This window comes from Xiphophorus hellerii, chromosome 16 (assembly GCF_003331165.1).
Source record: "Xiphophorus hellerii strain 12219 chromosome 16, Xiphophorus_hellerii-4.1, whole genome shotgun sequence".
Classification (NCBI taxonomy): Eukaryota; Metazoa; Chordata; class Actinopteri; order Cyprinodontiformes; family Poeciliidae; genus Xiphophorus; species Xiphophorus hellerii.
In genome coordinates this window covers 16,099,548-16,119,870 of record NC_045687.1, presented here as the reverse complement: position 1 = coordinate 16,119,870, position 20,323 = coordinate 16,099,548, and the positions used below count along the sequence as shown (strand labels likewise).

Here is a 20,323-nt window from a genome sequence, read left to right as displayed (position 1 = left end):
TTTTTCATTTCTCACAAATTTCACCTGACAGTCATACATCTCTGGCTTTTTGTGAGCGGCGTAGGCTGGAAGTCTTTATTAAAACAAAAGTTTCTTGTATTTAAGAACACACCCAGCTGCAATGTGAGCAGCCTGCAAGCACAAACTCAAAGGTTACAAATAGCGTGCAAAGAATTTATGTAGAATAAATGAAAGCATGAATTACAATCTCAAATTCTTGTAATGATGATGTAGATGTTGACTTTTCAAAAGGAGCCTTAGCTGGAACAAAAATGTGTTTTGTCAATTGTTTTAATCTGCTTTCACATTCAAGGGCGCTGGGGGAATTTGATTTGTTTCTGCACATTGTGGTGCAGAAACACTTTCATTATTGACCACAACACCACTGTACATGCATAAACTTGTGTGATCTTCCCAGGTAAAACCAAAGGTAAAATAAAGTTGCTGTCTTACTGTCACATTATTTTTTTTTTATTTCAAAAGCAAACCAATTCAGAAAACATGCACTCAAATCATCCTGATCTCACGGAAAAACACAAAACAGAGATGAAAACTGTTGCTGCTGGTTATCTTTTTTCAAAGAAAGACTTCTCAGCAGAACAATCCCTTGTAAAAAAGATGAAATCACTAGTTTATTAGTGTTACATTCATTTTCCGATCAAGGCTACGAAAAAATAAGGTATCACTCAATACTGAAGAAAAATGATGGCGTTCCCCTGCAATTTGTATTTCTGAAACAAATGCATGAATATGTCTAATTATGCAAATGAGTCTGCAGATAACAGCAGGTGAAACAATAGAAAGGAAAATGTTTTTTTGTTTCTATAAACTGGCTGGACAAACAATTTAGGAAGGCTGGATAAGAGAAAATTACAGATTGACCAATGAGACAAAAGTCAAAGCTCCAGCAACATGCATTGAAAACAGAAAAGCCACCAAAGAAATGAAAGACAGAAGGTTCTGGTGGATTAAAGAGAAGCTGTGGATACCTGGATAAAAGTTTTGTTCTGAGTCATAAATCTTGTTTTGCAACATTCCAAAGAAACACAGAAAAACCAAAAAAAAAAAACAAGCACATTTCTCACAGTTAGTGTTCTGCAACAATGTTGGGTTATTTCAGTTTGTTGAAGATGAAATAATTTCCCCAGATGATAACGTATCTCTCTGCTGAGCTAAGAGCGTTATAGTCGTTCTTCTGGAAGGCATGTCGACTTAATATAGCCAGCAAAAAGTCCAGATTTCATTTCAACAGAAAATGTCTAACACTGAAAAAAGTGTTTTGTGTGATTTGTCAAAAATTAGACAAAAATATTGCAACTACCGCTACCAACAGATATTTAAGTTTTAAAAAGTTACTTTCACAACCACTGAGACATCAGATCACTACATTTTTAAGTCTTTGTTAACCAGATGCCAGAGACAGAGCTGGAATGTTTCCACTGGCTGTTTGGAGCAGAGTAGCTGCTGCACACTACTGATCAGCTGGCTGAAAGGAGGCTGCTACCATGCTGTATAGCCTACAGGAAAATAAATTCAGCTGTTTGTTGATCTATTAAACAAAAAGGTAAATGAATGAGAATGAGCAGGTATACTTGAACACTACAGATAAAGGTAGTGGCTGGTAATAAGGTATTTCTAATAAGTCTGTGTATTTTAATAAAATAACAATAAATACATATCATAAACCTAATCACAACTGTAATAGTCAACAGTATTTAGAATACTTTGTATTAATAATACTAATATTTTGTATTATTTTAGCAGTAGTAGGAATAACTCTTGCTTTCCTGTTTTAGATAAAAGCAAAAACATCCTGTTGTCATTTTTGCATAACATTTTTCTGAAGATACTTTGATACCATAAAGTGTATTTTGGTATTTTGGGTCAAGGTTGTGAAACAGTGGCTCAAAGAGACTGAGCTAAAATAATGTTTCACATTAGTGAAATATATTCTTTACAGAATTGAAGTTGTTAGAAAAGCCAAAAGAGGTGCAACAAAACATAAAGTTCTTATTCTGATAAGATGAAAGAAATGGATTTCTTTCATCAACATTGATTAATTCTGATTAATTTGTTTTTCATTTACTTAATTAACCCAGAACATCACTTTTTAACCTGTTAAATAAAATAGTTTTATTTCATATCTGCGACTCATTTTCAACAACAAATTAAAACAACTGACTCTAGTTACTCTTTTGAAATAGGCTGTATGTGTGGTTTGTTTGCTGCTCATCAGTTTGGGTGTCAAATGCCCAGGTGATGTGACTCAGCGGTCCAGTCACCTGGACAGAACCAGTCAGTCAACCTCGTATTGTTCCGGAGACAGAATCCTCCCTGAAGCAAAAGGTGAGTAAACCCCAAACTATCAAAGTAAAGTTTGATCTTTTTCCTGCCAAGATGTTAAAATGTGCAGCTTCATTCTTTCAACCTCTCTAGTCTGAAAACACTGATTATAAAAATCAAAACGGTTAAATCGCCATCCAGTTTCACACAGACACACTAACACCACTATCATACACAGACATGCAAACATCACAGTTTCTCAAAGTATAGTTTTTCTCGCAAACTAAAGCCTTATTTATCTAAAAACATATTCTTCATAGCCGATTGGTGGCTTGATTGACCACCAGCTCAGTTATGACTCCCACATGAAGTTAAGATGGTCAAAAGAATTTGCATCTTTCTCTTCAGTCAGTTTAAATGTGGTTCAGAAAGTGGAGTAGGGAACCACATGGAGGAGTTGGATTTCATTTTTAAATACTTAAAATGATTTTGGCTTATTGACATAAATTTTTGAATAAAGATATAAAACAAATAACTCTTCTGACGAAAAAAAAAAAAATACTGTAACAGACTGTTCTCACTTTAGTCTGTACTGCTCTCTCCTTTTCTCATCACAGTCCAAAATCTGATCAGCTTGAATATCCCCCTCACACTCCCGTGTCTTCCTCCTCTTCTTCTTCCCCTTCCTCCTCCTCCTGCTGTGGAAGGAGCCGGTACTGCTCGTTGCCCACCGGCAGGAAGGAAGTCCTGGGACGAACCCCGTCTTCCTCACAGGGGGCCGGATGTGAGTTGGAGTCCAGCTGATCGGTGGAGTTACACTTGGTGTACAGCTCGCGGTGCACCTCGGGGCCGGGGCCCTCCTGGGGGGGGACGTCGAGGGCGGAGCGCTTTTTCAGCACGGAGTGGATGTAACCGATGGGCACAGGAAGGCTGGCGAACACGATGAGCAAGACAATCATAGCCAGGGCCCAGCCTGGGTACTCCAGTGTCATCTCAGAGGCCTGGAAAGACAAACAGCACAGAAGAGGATGAAGAAGATTGCACTGGAGTTAATACTAAGGTTAAAAAAAAAGGTTTGTGAAGCTCTACATTTATTGAACAGTGAATTTTTATTTTTCAAAAAAGATTTATTGATAGATTTATTTATTGAAGTTGATTTATTAATGATAATTAATTATTAATAACTAATAATAACAATTATTATTTAGAATTATTAATAATTATTAATAATTAAGTAGAATCCCTCTATCTTATATATTTAAAACAGAAAGAGTGACATATTTGAAGTTCGTATTCCTGTCATTTCTCATATTACCTTATGAATAATACAAACGAAACATTCAGTTTCTCAGAAAATTAGATAACAGACTTTCAACACAGACGCTATGTTACAGTCTCAACACATTAACAGCAAGAACAGTCGAATTGACAGTTGTTGAGCAGAAAGTTAGGAACAAGCTCCAATAGGGGGGAAAGTTACGTGAGGCTGTATCCAAGAATATTAATGGAGCAGAAGAAAAAAGTGTGGGAGATTTAGGAGAGATTCAACGGTGCAGACAAGCTGAAGGACAATATTACAGCAACCTGGGCTTCCATTACACCTTTTCTACACCCCATTTTCTACACACCCAACCAAGTATTGACTGAAAATACCATAAATGTGTCAGACATACTTTTCAGCAGATTAACATCTCGATTAACTTTATATGAATCCGGTGTTCCTATTAGAAATATAACAGAAATAAAATCTATCAACTATATCTCAGTATGTACTGAATTTAGACAATATATTAAGTTTGTTTTAAAAATAAATGAACAGTATTTTGTTTAATTCTGATACATTTATATTCAGGTAAAGTAGCTGTAAGACATTTTCCATGAAGCGATGAGACAACTGGTCTGGGGTAACATCCGTTCCCAGGTCTAAATCGGACTGAGCTGGGTTTCACTTTTACATATGTCAGGTCAAAGGTCACGATCCCACCATGAGCTAAACTCAAAGGAGCGTGCAGAGAAAGCCTTCAATAACGTCTCTTTAGTACTGACAAGTTTCTCATTTCTTTACATTTTGAATAGAACGTGACTGACATTCTGGGTTGTAATTGTTAAAAAAAAACAAATTTATTGTACAAAACATTTATAATATGTGTGATTGAAAAGGCAAGTCTTACTGCGGTCTGATTCCAGGCGGTGTACGTGGGTCCCTTGAAAACCATTCGCAGTAAACTGGCAGCCAGGAGACCAACCATTGCCAGCAGACACACGTATTTCCAGAGATATTTGTACACCACCGGAGGGCGCCACTTGAGCATGAGTTCAATATCATCCAGGAAACTGCAGAGATAGAAAACGTTTCACAAAGGTGGTATTTTTGTTCAAGTAAGGCAAAACTTATCATAAAAAAAGAAGGACAAAGATTTTATTCAAGTAATTTTGCAACCAATTTCTGTCTCTTACCGATCTGTGCCATAAACCCATGCCACACTGATTGTTTCGAAAATCACAACAATAACAAGTGGTAGGGTTGCAGAGTAGTCGTCAAACATCGTCACAAAATAATTGCCAGATCGCTGGGTGAACAATAAACCAATTATGAACCCCAAAGCACAGCTGAACACTGAAAAACAGGAAAAAAACACAATAAGGCAACTATCTCAGCACAACAAAAAATATTTAATACAATATTTATTCACATATTGTTTAATATGCTGGTATTTTATGTTTATATGCACTGCTGTTGAAAATACACATTCATTCAACCTTTTTAGATTTTGTCACATTACAACCACAAACCTCAACGTATTTTATTACATAGATTAAATTTAAAAGACCAACACAAAGTGCATATATGTAAAGTGGTAGAAATGCAATGTATATGTGGTAGCTTTCACACCAGTCACATATAAAAATCTGAAAAGTCTGGAGCCCATTTGTTTTTAACCTCCTTCACTCTCAATTGCCCCAAATATATATGATGATGATGTCACAGAAAAGTAACATACCCGGTAATAATGAAGCAGAAGACTTTGAATGCAACCATACTAAACACTGTTTAAAACAGAGAAACTCACAGACCTGACACCAATAAGACACAAGATTTGAAAATGTATTCTCCATCTCAAAAAAATATAATCTTATTTTTACTTCACAATCAAAAGTGTATAAGTCCAATAAGATACAAAACAAGTATGTGGTTGTAATGACATCAAATGTGGAAAAGTTCAACTGGAACCTCATACATTTTGCTGGAAAGGCCTGTATTTTTAAATAATGTTCAACAATTCTTTGTAAGCCCTGCTTGGCTCACTGTGCACACTGAGTATTTGAGGATGTGTTGTAGTACCGGTGAGGATGGTCCGATGGCGGCCGAGGAGTTTAAAGTTGTCCATGAGAGGCGTGAGGATTCCCTGCATGGTCCCGAACATGGTGCTCAGGCCCAGGTTGAGGAGCATCAGGAAAAACAGCGTGGACCAGAAGGGGCTGGCCGGGAAGAGGGCCATGACTTCAGTGAACGCTATGAATGCCAGGCCCGTCCCCTCAACGCCCTGCGCAGACACAAAGAGGAGGCTGCAGAGAGACTGAAACTGTACACATTATACTGAATATTCCTCCTCTTTGTTTTACTTTATAGATTTTTTACACAACATGAACACTGGGAGATAGCATGATCTCCTCTGTTTCTATAAAAGCATATCGTATAATATTTGTATCAGTAACACAAGCCTCCTGCATGTTCGTATAGCTCCTATTTCTCATCCATGATTTCTCAACACTAATTTTTTCTATCTTTACTGCTTTACCTCAACGCACATTTATGTGTTTCTATTATTACATCTGATCTACATCAAACCAAGATAGGAAAACTGTACAAACCACTGACTGATAAGATACATACATACATTTACCTACCAAGTAGTGTATTTCATACAGTATTTTAAGTGAATTCTTTATAAAATCTGGTATATAAGACATTTAATATACATGTTATAACAGCATTTATTATTTCAGAAGACAAAACCTAAGTTAAGTGTGCCATGGCTCACTTTATGCAGCAATTTTATTTCCTGATTTTGATTTGTTCATCCATAAGTTTTTTTTTTTATTTAATGATTTAAAAATCATTAAATTAAAATGATTTTAATTTTAATTTCCCAATTTTGATTTGTTCATCCATAAGTATTTTTCTAAATTTAATGATATAATAAATGTTATTTTTACTGAATTGGTAAGTAGATGAATTTATTATCACTTTTTTATACTTCTAAGCATGCTTAAGGAAACTGGAAAGGTTTTTGTGTTTTCCCTGCTTTCATTTTTCTCTAATTGTTTTTTGTTATACGTTTATATAATAAGGTTAAACTACATAACACAACAATTGACACCAAGTTTTGGCCTGATTCTCTGTCTTTTTTTTATGTCTATAAACCTTTTAGAAGTTGTATAAAAATATTTTCATCTGAAAAATGTTAACTGGATCTGGTTTCACCTGTATATGGAGATTGGAGATAGTTTTCTTTCTTATTATTTATACTGTTCAAACTTCTATGTTGTCAAAGTAGACATACAAATAGACCAAAGAGGTAAAATATTCCCATCCAGTCCATTTTCTCTGTTTCTGATTGCATTGAGATGAGGTCAGATAATAGCGCACAGAAGTTCATCAGCACCGTCAATAATATGGACAAATTTTCAAAGCAGTATATTTATTATTTGTTTATGATATGCTGAGTTGAGTTTATTAATTCTGAGCGTTACCTTGTTCATCTCCTCCTCCAAATTGCAGTCAGTGAACTGACCCAGTGTGGAGCCATGCTCATGGTACCACTGTCTGTATTCAGGTAAAGACACAGAGTTCGGATCCGTAACGTTGAACCAAGGCCACCATGGCTGGCTGGATCCATTAGAGGACATAAGATTCAACACACCAAGATTTCTAGAAGAGGTTGAGATAAAGGAACAAATATTAAGAAGGCGGTTTTTATGAGAAGACAATAAAATGGTGTAAGTGAGATTGAAACATTACCCTTAGGTATACATACTCAGCAACGCAATGTAGGGCGATGGTTTTGGCCCGGAAACCCAGCACCACGAACACCACCAGTGAGGCCAGCACAGACGTCATAAAGTTGATGCTGGAGACCATCAGGGCATCCCTGTGGCAGTTGTTGTGGACTGGATTGTAGGAGGAATATGCAATAACAGAGCCATAGCCCAGACCCAATGCGAAAAACACCTGAGTAGCTGCCTGGCGCCACACCTGTACGTTCCCCCAAATCTCAAGCTGTGAAATATTGCAGAAGATCTCATTGAAAAAAACGACCCTATTAGGTTTCTTAATACAGATTTTCTAGAACTAAACATATCTTGCCTGCTTACTTTGGGATAAAACATGTATGTGATTCCATCTATGGCTCCATCCAATAACGTCCCTCTGATGAGGAAAATGAAGAGCACCACATAGGGAAAAACTGAGGAAAAGTACATCACCTAAGGTGAGAAGAAACATAGAAAGATTTATTTCCAAGAATATTACTTTTCTCTCAAAGCATCCAGATTTATCCAGCTGGTCATTAGTGCTCACAATGAAAATATGTCCCTGAAAGTTTTACAGTTCCTTAAAACACTTAGTGATGATGTAAGGATTGTTGACGTTGGTATTCTCTCACCCTTGCAGAGGACTTGATGCCCTTGATCATAGCCAGCGATACGATCGCCCAAGCAGCCAGTAAGCATCCCGTCATGATGGGGTTAAACTCTCCAGATTCCTCTATCGAATTGGTGATGTTCAGCGCTTTCCTGAACCAGAAATACTGCGTTGGAGAGCTACTCGCACATTCCTTTACTGTTCATTGAAGACAGACAACAGTTTAGGTGCTTACATGACATGTTTGATTAAACTTCTGTGTTATGCTCATACCTGTTTCATTGGTGCCTACTTCAATCGGGCACTGTTCCCACGGCAAAGAATACTGGAAGGAATTTCCCAAGTAGAAAAGACTCCATGCAATGATGACATTATAGTAAAGAGCTACATAAAAACAAACCTGAGGAAGAAGAAAAATGCCTTAAATTATGACTGTTTAACTGTGAACTTGAACATGATTACGTAATACACTGTGGAAAAAGTATGCTAGACTGCTAGGAATAAAGTGGTCCTAAAAGGGCTTTTCGTTATTTTCAAACACAAGTTAATTTAAAATCTTCTTTAGACTTTGACTGTTTCAGTAACTCAATATTTGGTATCCGATGCATTTATAGGAATGCTCCGTTATGCGTGTTTAAGTGCTGTAGCAATCATTCAGGTGCAATATAAGAGGTAAAGCAATGTTTCAAATCAACTTAGCAAAGAACCAAAGTCTTTGCACCTTCATCCCAGCAGAAAACCACAGACATGATCTATTTAATTAAATCTATCAAAGTATCAGAGAAAACAGCGTTTGCACATGTAAATGAATATTCCCAAGCTTAAAACGTCAAGAGCTTAACTAAAAAAATAATTTATATGCTATGGATAGTTTTTCTAATTTGACATTTTCTTTTCTTTTAGATTTACCCATTTACCACACTTTAAAGGCATGCATTGCACCAAAGTCACTATTGTTAGTCACAAAGAGGTGAGAGATCCTTATTCCTGTTGTGAAGGCAGCAAAACAAGCTTTTATTCTAATTTTGGCTATGAACAAATGAACAGAAACTAGACTGAAATATGTACAAACCCAGTGATCAACGAGTCAAATCAAAAAAGAATAAATGCACTTCACTGAGCTGCTGTCCTGCTGGACATTTTTCCAGTGAGGTTCTGTCCTCACTGCGCTGGTGGGGGGTCATGTGTCTCTAAAGGCTGTTCTCCCTGGAGCCAGACACTCCTGGAGTAATGCTAGAAAAGGTCAGCGACATGAACAAATAGACGGATAAGTGGGAAAGTTTTACACCGTGTGTTTACGAGTCTATGAACTGAACCAAGGACTGACTTTGGTGATAAGGTCAATGGTGAAGAATTAGTTGTTTCATTTAAATCCATTTTTAAAAATAACGGTTCCTGCAGAAAAATGCCGTTTTACATATACATTCATTGTTTAGCTAGAACAGACCTTTTTTAATTGGAGCCTATTTTTTATTAATTAGGATTAAAATTTTTAATTTTAAAAAATTTATCAAAAAAATAACTCAAAGTTGTTTAAAAACCTAAAAAAGTACAGCTTAAGTTGAGCAGATTTTTCTTAAAGATGTACAAATCCCTAAGAAAGCATTCCTCTGCGTCTTATGTATCAGCTGATTGAATTTACAAAGATATCCTAAAATGTAGTCAAATAAAATCAACCAACTGCCTAAAAGTGATTGTTAAAGACATTTTTAGTCAAAACGTCGTGACTTAAATTAGAATGTGCTGTCAAAATAAACACCATGTTGTAGCCATCAACCAGTTTCCAACACCAGTCTGAGCAAAGCAGACCCATTCCTCACGCTCCGTTGTGACATGTTTGATGGTTTTCTTGAACATCTGAGGTCAAACCATAAAATCTAAATGAGATTAAGATTCAAGTTTTGATTTTGACCAGAACTTTCCATTCCTTGACTGGAATCCAGAGGTGGGGATCGGCTACAGCTGGAGTAGCCGATCCCCACCAGTTTTGGGGAGATGTGCTTCCATACGCCAATGCTTCCCTGGACTTATCGGACTTACCAATAAGTCCACCAATAAGTCCTTGGTGGACTTACTGGTATGTTTTTCGTCATGGTTCTCCTGTAGGATAAAGTTCTGCTTCATATTTTAACAGATAGCCTAGTATTTTCCTCAACATTTGATACACATTGTGGAGGTGACCAGGTCCTGCTGCAACAAAGTGTCCCAAACCATGACACTTCCACCTAAATGCTTGCAAGTAATTGTTTCCAAATCCATATATACAACATTGCAGGAAAAAAAAATTTAATAGGGGAACCTTAATGTCATTGAGAAGCAATTAAAATCGCACATCTGTGTCAAAACACATAACAAATGTAATTTACTGGATTGAAAATGAGGTAAAAAGCAAATGAAAATAATTGAGTTATATAAAAAAATAATAATTTCTATCGTAACATTTTACATACTACTATGTATTCTCTTTGGGCTGTGAAGTTGCCTTGTCTTGTCTGCATAGGAAAGTGTTACACAACAGCCTGACAGCAAAAAGCTACAGCGATCTGCTCTGCTCTCAAGTTACAGCATGAAATGAAATCACCACCATCTCTAAGCATATACACACCACCTCGACTGATCAAAAGAGAGTTGAGTACCCGTGGGACAAAAGAAACACTACAGGCTAATCAGCAGAAGACACAGGAATCTGCAGATTATTTAATCAGACCAATCTCGGCCCTTCCCTTTAAATATTATTATCACCAATCAATAATCCTTCAACTACCACATGCAAACAGCAAGTACAGTAAGCGGGATTTTCCAGCTTCCACATGACTTTTACATGCCTCAATCTAAAGGAGCAACACTCACCACACAGCTGGAGTAGCCGATCCCCACCAGTTTTGGGGAGATGTGCTTCCATACGCCAATGCTTCCCTGTCGAATACTTTGGCCAGCTGCCAGCTCCATAAAAAACAGGGGGACTCCCACAATCAGTAAAAGAAAAACATACAAAAGCATGAAGGCCCCTGGAAGAATTGAAAGAAGAAAGATGAAATGACTGTTTCCTTTTCATTTAACAGCAAGATTTAATGTTGAAATGCCTGAAAGGTTTGCTATGTTTAACTCCAGAGTATTTTCTTTATTGAAAGACCTTTACCTCCTCCATTTTGGTGGCAAAGGTATGGAAACCTCCAGACGTTCCCCAAGCCCACGCTGAAGCCGACTTGAGCCAACACATACTGGATTTTAGAATCCCAGGCCGGTCGATCGTCATCATTCGGCCCTGTTGGGTCAGGACTGGTTGCAAGCTGGACCTCAGACTGGCCCTCTCCCAGCCAGGTTCTCTCCTCACTGGAATCCAGAGTGGGCTTCTCCATCTAATCAAAACCAAAGGAAGCAGAGTGATAAATCAGTCCAGTTTAGGTCAAATACAACACCCTCCACATGTACTTGGATTCCAGGCGAAGATGTCTAAAAAGTCTTAAAATAACTTAGTCTTTTCTTGCAGTTGCATCAACTCACATTGGAAAATTAAGAAGAATCTACCCTTTAAGTTGAGAACATTTATTCATCCAGCGTTTAAAAAAAATCACCAGTGCATCCCTAACCAGTCATGTGAAGGAATTGTCCAGGTAGGACAGAATAATGCTGATTTTCTCAAGTCAAGAAGTAGTTACAGAAAAATACTTCTTGTCTAAACCGTCATATATTTACAATCAGAGCAACAACTACCAAAACTGGACAAGGATCCAAATTTGAATTGAAACAAAGCACAGGGAAAATAATTGGAGTGAAGGTCCAGGAAAAAGAGGCATCTTGTGATCATCAAGTCCCCATAAAGACCATTAGACAATGTCTACATGCTCAACCTTATGTCTGGAAAGCAGGTTAAAATACAGCAGGCATCTTCTGTCCTTGCATTACGGACATAAAGTTTTATAAAGTTTTTGTAAGATTATTTTTGCGACAAAACACATTACTAAAGCACCTCATGCTCACCTCATGAGGCCAGTATTTTACTCAATTAAAGGTGGGGCTGTTAAAAAAATTGTGAGAATTTTCCACAGCAATCAAAGAATATGATAAACTGGGATGAGCTAAATGAAAGATGACCATCACTGCATTTTCAATAACATAACATTCAAACCATGTGTTACATATCAAGAGCCATTTATTAATCTGTTCTGACAAACCGGCACCTTTAGCCTCTGATATTTCATTTTCTGTCAACTATGCTCCTGCAGTTAATGTTGATGTCCAGAAATCTTGGCTTATAAGTGAAGATCTCCAAAGTTATTCAGAAATGAATCAGATCCATCCACTGTAAAGGAATACATCATCAATAGATGTGCCAACTATTCCAAACCTGATCAACCTTGTAAATTTAGCTCAAGATAACGTCGATGGCTGTTGGTGTCAAAGTCCGCGACCCCAAACATTCAGCTCATGTTTGACTTGCTTGGGAAGTGTGCCAGGAAAAAGTTTGAACCCTCCAAAAACAATATGGGAGCTTGTCAGTGAACCTTCAAAGGAGGACTTTCTGAAACTTTGAGTTCCTGGAGAGCAGCAAAAACAACACAGAGAGAAGAAACATCTTAACCTTGAAGTATGCAAGACTGAAATGCTTTTGATTTAGAGCTGCTTTTACAAACACGTTTTAGCGGCATATATGCATGTCTGCCTGGTGTTTATGTACAATAAAACGTCTATGGTTTATCAACTTAATGTACAAGAACTGAAAAATCTAATTTTACTCGGTCAGATTTTCTCTGACACAACATGTATCACATGATTGATAATAAACACCTATCTTTTAATTATCGTTTTATATACTGTACACTGAGGTGCCTCTTTGCCAGGTCTCCTTCGAAAAATAGATTTCATCTAAAGGGACGTGATGGTAAAATAAGGATTAAATAATTAAAAAAAAAATTTAAATGTCAAGCTTGAAAGCCAAATATTAAGTTATGAGTTTGTACGGAGCAGGCTGACTCAGTTGATTGTGTGATATTCCTCTCTTCCAGAGCCTTTTTGTTCCTCATTGATCAAAACCTGGTTTCACTTTGGCGACAAAAGTTATTGAAAAAATTCTGAGTGTGGTTTAATCTATTTTACTCCAAATAGACGGGTAATCTGACAAAAATCAAGCTCCTCTGCCTTCTCAGATGGTTCTGCTGTTATCTGAGCAAATTCACTGCTCTGTTAGAAACAGCCAGTGACAATCAAGGGGAGGGCTTTAGTGCTGTAAATCACTCTCATGTATGAGCTGCTCCCAGCCTTCCCCTGCTACAGCTGATTCACTACAACATACTGTAGGTTGCCATGAATGCTCAGTCTAGTTAGCATGGCCACTGTGGATAACCGGTTTTCCTGGAACAGTACGCTGTTTCTCCACCATCCAACATTAGCACATCATTATGCATGAACAGGAAGGATGCACCGATCCTGGAAGCATTGCAATACCAGGCTGATGTGTGGAGTGGATGGAGTAATAAGCCCTGTTCCATCTCCCTCTTCCATGAATCAATTTAATATGCAACATCTGTATCAGACATTAAACTGATAAGAACAGAGACATTGCCATGTTTAGAAATTATCCCTACACACAGTCCAGACAGTTGTTTTACTCTCCTGTGCTTAAACACAACAATCATCTATAATTTTTATCAAACCACACCAATGAAATTTAGTCAAAACTTTTAAAAAAGGTGCAAAAAAGACTACTAATTTAAATTTAGTAGATTTAAACTACTGCGACAGACTGGCGACCTGTCCAGGATGTACCCCGCCTCTCGCCCGGAACGTTAGCTGAAGACAGGCACCAGCACCTCTCCCGACCTCACTAGGGACAAGGGTGTTAGAAAACGGATGGATAGATGGATGAATTTAAACTAGAGACAGGCTCAAACCTCAAAGTCAGCTTTAAATTGAATATAAAGAGTATCACATGCAGCAGCTCACTTATGAGCGGCTGAATCTCCCTGCTGAACGTCCGCAGCTCCAGTCAGCTCAGATGAGCTAAACGGATCAACACGACTCAAGCCGGCTTCGGGATTTCTGAGCCAGATGGTTTACAAGCCCCCTTTTGTCGGTATCAACGAGTCAGAATGGAAAATTACAAGAGGCGCATGACCCAGAAGGCCTGTTGAAGAAACACAGCCAGATAGGGCAGGTGTGTTCAGAAATAAATACACACAGGCAGAGGAGAGTGAGACTGTGACAAAAATATTCATATACGAGTAGAGAGGAGGGGACGGTAGGCTAAGAGCAGCCATTCACTGAGTGGGAGCAGGAGGAGAGAGTCTGTTGGGAGGTGTTGGCTTTGCATTGGTTGGGATTGTGGGTGGTGCTGAGGTGCACAAGAAGGCCATGAAGTAGGAGAAGCTGGGAAAAACGGGGTAAGAAAAGCTGCGGTTGATTAATATCAAAACTTAAAACTCATAATGCTGGGACCTAAAAATTAAGGTACAAGATGTAATTCTGTACAATTTACAAGGTATACCTCTTGTAGTTCCCATAGTTAGTAACATTTATTAGAATTATAGCAAAATAAAACATATAATGCACTAAACCAAAAACTGAGATAGGGTTTTACTTGAACTAGGGGAGCACCAATTTATCGATGCAGATTTCTTTAATTTTGGAAGATTGGTAATCAGCCGATTTTTACATGTGAAGCTGATCTTATCCACCGATCGTATCTAGCTTGGCAAAGGTCTGAGAATCAACCACTGTACCTCTTTTGCTCTCCGGTGAGAAAGGTTTGACTGACAGACCGGCCCACCAAGTTATAACTGCACATTTATCATTAACATACAATAGTGACCCCATTGTTGCCAACTCAACAACTTTCTTGCTGTATTGAGCAACATTTTAGACAAAAGAAAATTGGTATCGACCAAAATCGGAATCGGCAGGTTAAGATCGGTAATTGGTGATCGGCCAGAAGACTGCAGTCGGTGCACCCTTAATTTGAACCAGTACTCATGTTTTTATCATTCTTAAGTTTTCATATAGATGTTCAAAAATACACATGTGTGATTCAGATAGTAAAAATAATTCAGACTGACTGGTAATCGAAAAATATAATAAAGTGTTGATCTAAGTTAACGTAAATGATGATGATACCTGGTTCAGTTTCAAAACTAAACGTCCAGTTTGAACTCAACAAACCTCTAAACCTGCAGTCCTAGACTCTAACTGTAATGTAGAACAACTAGAGCGTATTTCTTTTCACTTTTCTATACTTGGCTAACCCTAAATTACACTTTTCCCAAGGGTCTGTTTCCCCCTGCACACCAATCCCACGCCCACAGAGTCACACAAGCTTCCACAAAGAGCGCTGGTATATTTCTGTTTCTGGTGAAGTGGGAGCTTTCTGTAGGTAGAAAACAGGTGACCACAACGCTGAGCCTAATCCAACCTGCAGAACTCAAGCTGTAAAAACCTTCCTATCAGTAGAAACTGGATTGTTTTGGGACGGTTCTCTTAAGCATCAATACGACAATGACAAGAAAAGCAGCTTTATGAACATTAGGTTTTTGTCCTGATGACCCACACTTCCCTAAATTTATACAGTAAACAAACATGTACTTTGCAAAGAAGAAAGTCTCTCAGGGGAACCTACACAAAAACATGTGACCGTTTTAATTTAAAGGATAAACTTGTGGCTGGGGGTTGTGCCATTTATGGATCCTCAAGGTTTTTGTCAGCTTAAGATATTCAGGTTTTTTTTTTTTGTCTTTTCATGGTAGAAATAGCTGTAGCATGGAAATATCAAGGTCTTCTATAAACCCCTTGATACCTGGAAGAATCCTTCCTAACTTTTGAACTTTTTCATGTTTTGTCATGTTGTGACCTCAAACTTCAATTTATTCTCGCAAATAATTGGAAAGATAAAGCAATCCATGGAGCGCACTTGTAATATGGTACATGTCTTTCATTTTTTTAACCAATCAAAATCTTAAAAGCACAGTGTGTCTTTGAATACAGCTCTAGTGAGTCAACGCTTCGTAAAACCACATTTTACTACAATTACAGCTTGTCTTTTGGTGGGTATGTCTCTACTGTTTTATTGTAACTCTTGTTGTATGTTCGTGTTGCTGGAAAGTGAACCTCCACCCTGTTTATTTAGACAATAATGTCTTGCTGTCTTAAAAGGTGGAACATGACCTAACACTGCTTAAAACTTTCCCAAAACTTTCTCCCTTATCTATGCTCCTTGGTCTTCAGGCTGCTGTTTGTTCACTAATGTTTTTTTTGTTTTACAAATCCCCTCAGGGATTTGGCACAGAACCTCTGTGTTTATAATGAGATTAAATTACACACACATTTGTACTCCATTTAACAACCAGGGACTTCTGAAGGCTCTCTGAGCTGGCATTTTCATATTTTTATTCCCCAAAACGGTTTATTTGTGTTGATCTTTAATTTAAAAATACAAATAAAATACTTTTACATCTGTGGAGTTAACATAACAAGCTGAAAGGGTTTGTGCAGCATATGTACTTCTGCCAGGTGCTGTAGATACTACACACAGTTCTTCGTGTCATGATTAGAGTCATGCCGATTGATTTTCCCCCCTTGTGCCTATTTGAGGACTTGGGTCAAAAGCAAACTAAGCAGTCCCACTTATCAGGAAATCGGCTAACGTAGTGCATACATTAAGCCTACTTTCAAATCAGCCACCGTGAAATCAACGAGCAAATCTGCAATGTCAGCGAAAGCGAGGCATTAAGTCATCTTAGCACACAAAAAAAGTCAAAAGCCGAAATCAGTCATGAGATATCTATCTATTTTAAAAGTGCAGAATAAAAACTACATTGTAAACAATATATTGTTGACTGAGGTGTGAAGCATGAGGCACAAACTTTGTTTACCAAGTCATTGGAAAAAGTTTTTGCATGTGTTAAACCAACAGCATGTATACTGTATGTACATAAGATCCTCTTTCCCTGAACATTGCATAACATAGCTGTCAATCATGAATGCACAGGCCCACCTACATTTTACGCTATTGCTCGTTGAAGATACCTTCAGCTGCTGCACATATTACCGTAAATAATAAAAATGTGTATTTAATTTTCTTCACATTTTTATTTTTAAATGTCTAAAAGTAACAAGACTGATTAAAAATAATAAAGATGAGGTTTTAGTAACAGATGTTAGCCTGAATTTCAGGGTATTTACAATCAAATAAATATGCAGGACGTTATGTAAGTAATTTGATTATATCAACCAGAACCCCCCCGAGAAGACAGCGCGGTATATAGACAGTATATAGAAAGACAGAAAGAGCGCAAAATAGGTTCTGTTTTAACATAAAACTTAGACAGGACTTCCTGTATTTGACTTGGCTGCAGCTGCAGACAGCTGCGTTTTGAAACATGCCGAAAAACATTTTTAGCACTTGGACAGTTTGCATAAAATGCACAGAAACTATTATCTATAGGGAGGTAACCCACAGAGTTAAAGCAACTCCTATTGCTTAACTGATGGAAAAGTTAGATAACTGTAAGTTAAGTGAGCAATGATGACATTTTACTTTGGAAAACTGGGGCAGAGAGAGGTAGAACACTAAAGTCGCGTTTGTAGTGAGAGAACGCAAAACAACGCTGTGTTGTGGACATACCATGTGAGAGAGAGCACGGCCCCCCAGAGGAGTAGAGTTTCCAGGAGTCCTGCTGCTGGTGTTGGTTTCTCTGCTCTTCTTCTCGCAAGGCTTCCCCGAGTCTCCTCTGTATCTGGCTTCAGGCTTTATCTGGGTAACACATACGATTTGCTGACTGGGGAAACTTTCCACCGGGCAGTTTTGAGAAATTCAAGGGGTACTTTGGTGAGCTGGAACAAACTGTCGACTCAACCGTAAGAAGAAGCGAAGGAGCGGCTCCAACAGCTGAGCCAATGGGGAGACCACGGGGGCCGAGCGAGCCGTCCCAAAAACGGAGCGGCGGGGCAGGACGACGCTGCAGAGGGGAGACTACTGCCACTGCTGCTCAGCTGCATGAATTAAAGGGACTATGACCGCCTTACAGCCTGTTTCTGTCACACTCAGATACATTGCAGGGGTGTTGGATTATTTTTTTTTTTTATCTTAATAGACGTGTGATTTACATGAATACATTAAAAATGTTTGATTATGAAATAAATATTTTGAATAAACATAACGAGTATTGCAACTAACAATAAACGGAAGCTACTTTTGACAAAACATCCCATTTTTAATCCATATTCCGTAATATGGATTAAAATCCTATTTGAAAAATTCGCATTTTGCACGATCCCTGCTGCCCTCTGGAAAGAGGTTCCGCAGCATCCGGTGCAGGTCCACCAGGTTCCGAAACAGCTTTTTCCCACTTGCCATCAGACTGCTGAACTCTTAACTGGACTGCACTTAAAATCTGGTCTCCACTTTATACCTTGCACATGTACAGAGCTAAGTAACTTCCATTTTACTGTCAGTCCTGCACTTTATATTTTATATTTATATTCATATTTTATACTGTATTTTATTTTATTCTGGAGTAACCTCACAACATTGGAAGCTCAAAACATTGTCCTGAGCCGTATGCAACGAAATTTCGTTCTGTATACACCCTGTGCATGCAAAATGACAATAAAGTCAGTCCAAGTCCAGTCCAAGTCCAAGTCCAAGATTTGGTCCTATTGTTTCTAAAAACAGCCCAAGTACTTATAAAGCAACATCCAGCCATTTTTTTTGGCAATAAGTTAGTGTTTCCTTTGGTATCTGGAAATTTACCCATTTCAAAAACTTCTGGGATGTGACGTCACAAATCAACAGGCATAGCAACCCCAGCAGAACTCAGCCCGCCACCTAGCAACCCAAGCTGAGCTACAGGCATTTTTTTTCATCTGGTATGTGCTTTACAATGGCTGCTGGAAAAGACATTGAGGGTTTTGTTATTGACTTACCAATCAGAAACCACTTGCTGCATTCTTGTTGGTTGTGCAGGAGGCTCTACTTTTGCTTTTCAAAGATGTACTGTTGCATAATTGCACACCTGTTTGCAGTCATTTTCAGGTGTCAGAGAAAACGTTGGGCCAGCAGCAGCTTATTTGGATTTAAAAAAACAAGTGGTCACAAAACAGTTAATTCTGCAAGGAGGTCAAATTAGTCCAAACTGAGCAGATTAAAGTCTCATTATCTAAGAATAATTTTGTGCAAAACATGCAGTAAACATGTTAATACCCATTTTTTTTGTTGTGAAACCAAATGTTGTTAAAGTTGTGATAAAACATGTTTGACTTCAAAACTTTTTTATTATTTTTTTTTTCCAGTGAATCCTTTGCTCTTAACATCAAATATTCCAACTGTTGCAAACTTGCAAATTATTATGAAGGATGGATTACACTGTGCTTCTCAAGATAAACAAGAAATGCAAATAATAATAATAATAATAATAATAATAATAATAATAATAATAATAATAATAATAATAATAATAATAATAAAATAGTATTAAATGAAAAACTGCAAAAATACCAAAAGCAAGTAGCCAATGAAACACTACAATTAAAAGAAGAAAATAAGATCATTACTTCTTTGAATGTAGGTTCTCTAATCCAAACATAAACCAAACAACCTCTGGAAAAGTATGAATTTTCATCAGAAAAAAAAGAAAGAAAAGGCTAAGGGGCTGAAGAAGAAGAAGAAATCTGCGGCTGCACCTTCATTAGCCAACACAAAATATACCCTTTGTAGCTGGAAAAGAACAGATTTATGAGTTCTGCATCCTGATATATAAACTGGAAAGCCTCTTGAATGCAAAAATTCAACAGTAAAAGTCAGAGGTCTGAGCTGAAACTCTAGTGTGAGTGGAACATAAAGAAAATCACAGGAATAAACTGGTTTTTTTCTCGCTTTCAGTTGCTTACATTTTATTAAACAAATGACAAATGTGGAGTCCTGTACAACAGCTACTTGTAATTATGTTCCTTTGGTGTTTAAATCAATAGAATCCAAATAAAAATATTGTTTTAAGGTCAGTTAGCAATAAAAGTAGCAAATCTTGTTGGTCTTCCATATTGCAATTAAGGCAAGTTGAGACTTGTTGTGACGTTATTTCCATCCAAACACAACTTTAAATCTAAAAGGAGATTTAAAGTTGAATCATCAGTAATGAGGCTTACAGATGAAATTGAAGAACCTTTTATCAACTGTGACAATTGAAAAGCCTCTAACTGGGATCTACTTTTGGTTATTGTTCTGACACAAAATTTCAGATTCCAATTTTAACATGACTTTGATAACGGATAACACAGTCCAATCTGTGTCGATGTGGTCATTCACTGATTTCCTCATTTGTTTGCATATATATTAATGTTGATGTATGAAAACCTGATGCATTGCATTCCCAAAATGGTCCTACTTTAATTTCCTTCCACCGGAGCCAC

General features: G+C 37.6%; 1 protein-coding gene and 1 pseudogene across 2 annotated transcripts; both read right to left on the bottom strand.

Annotated features, from left to right (window-relative positions):
* Positions 1 to 273: 273 nt before the first annotated feature.
* slc6a16a (solute carrier family 6 member 16a) lies at positions 274 to 17,944 on the bottom strand. 2 transcript variants are annotated; one of them, XM_032588314.1, is made up of 12 exons: positions 17,541 to 17,944; positions 11,067 to 11,286; positions 10,778 to 10,935; positions 8,201 to 8,327; positions 7,950 to 8,125; positions 7,660 to 7,770; positions 7,323 to 7,564; positions 7,039 to 7,216; positions 5,627 to 5,828; positions 4,741 to 4,900; positions 4,455 to 4,617; positions 274 to 3,284 (listed from the first exon to the last, which is right to left on the bottom strand). In XM_032588314.1, the coding sequence occupies exons 1-12, from the start codon at positions 17,541 to 17,543 to the stop codon at positions 2,931 to 2,933; spliced, it is 2,094 nt and encodes a 697-aa protein (XP_032444205.1). In that variant the 5' UTR covers positions 17,544 to 17,944; the 3' UTR covers positions 274 to 2,930. The 2 variants fall into 2 exon arrangements, with proteins under 2 accessions (XP_032444205.1, XP_032444206.1); XM_032588315.1 differs by lacking the exon at positions 17,541 to 17,944 and adding an exon at positions 13,871 to 14,065.
* On the bottom strand, positions 13,339 to 13,519 carry LOC116736307 (uncharacterized; annotated as a pseudogene).
* Positions 17,945 to 20,323: the final 2,379 nt, after the last annotated feature.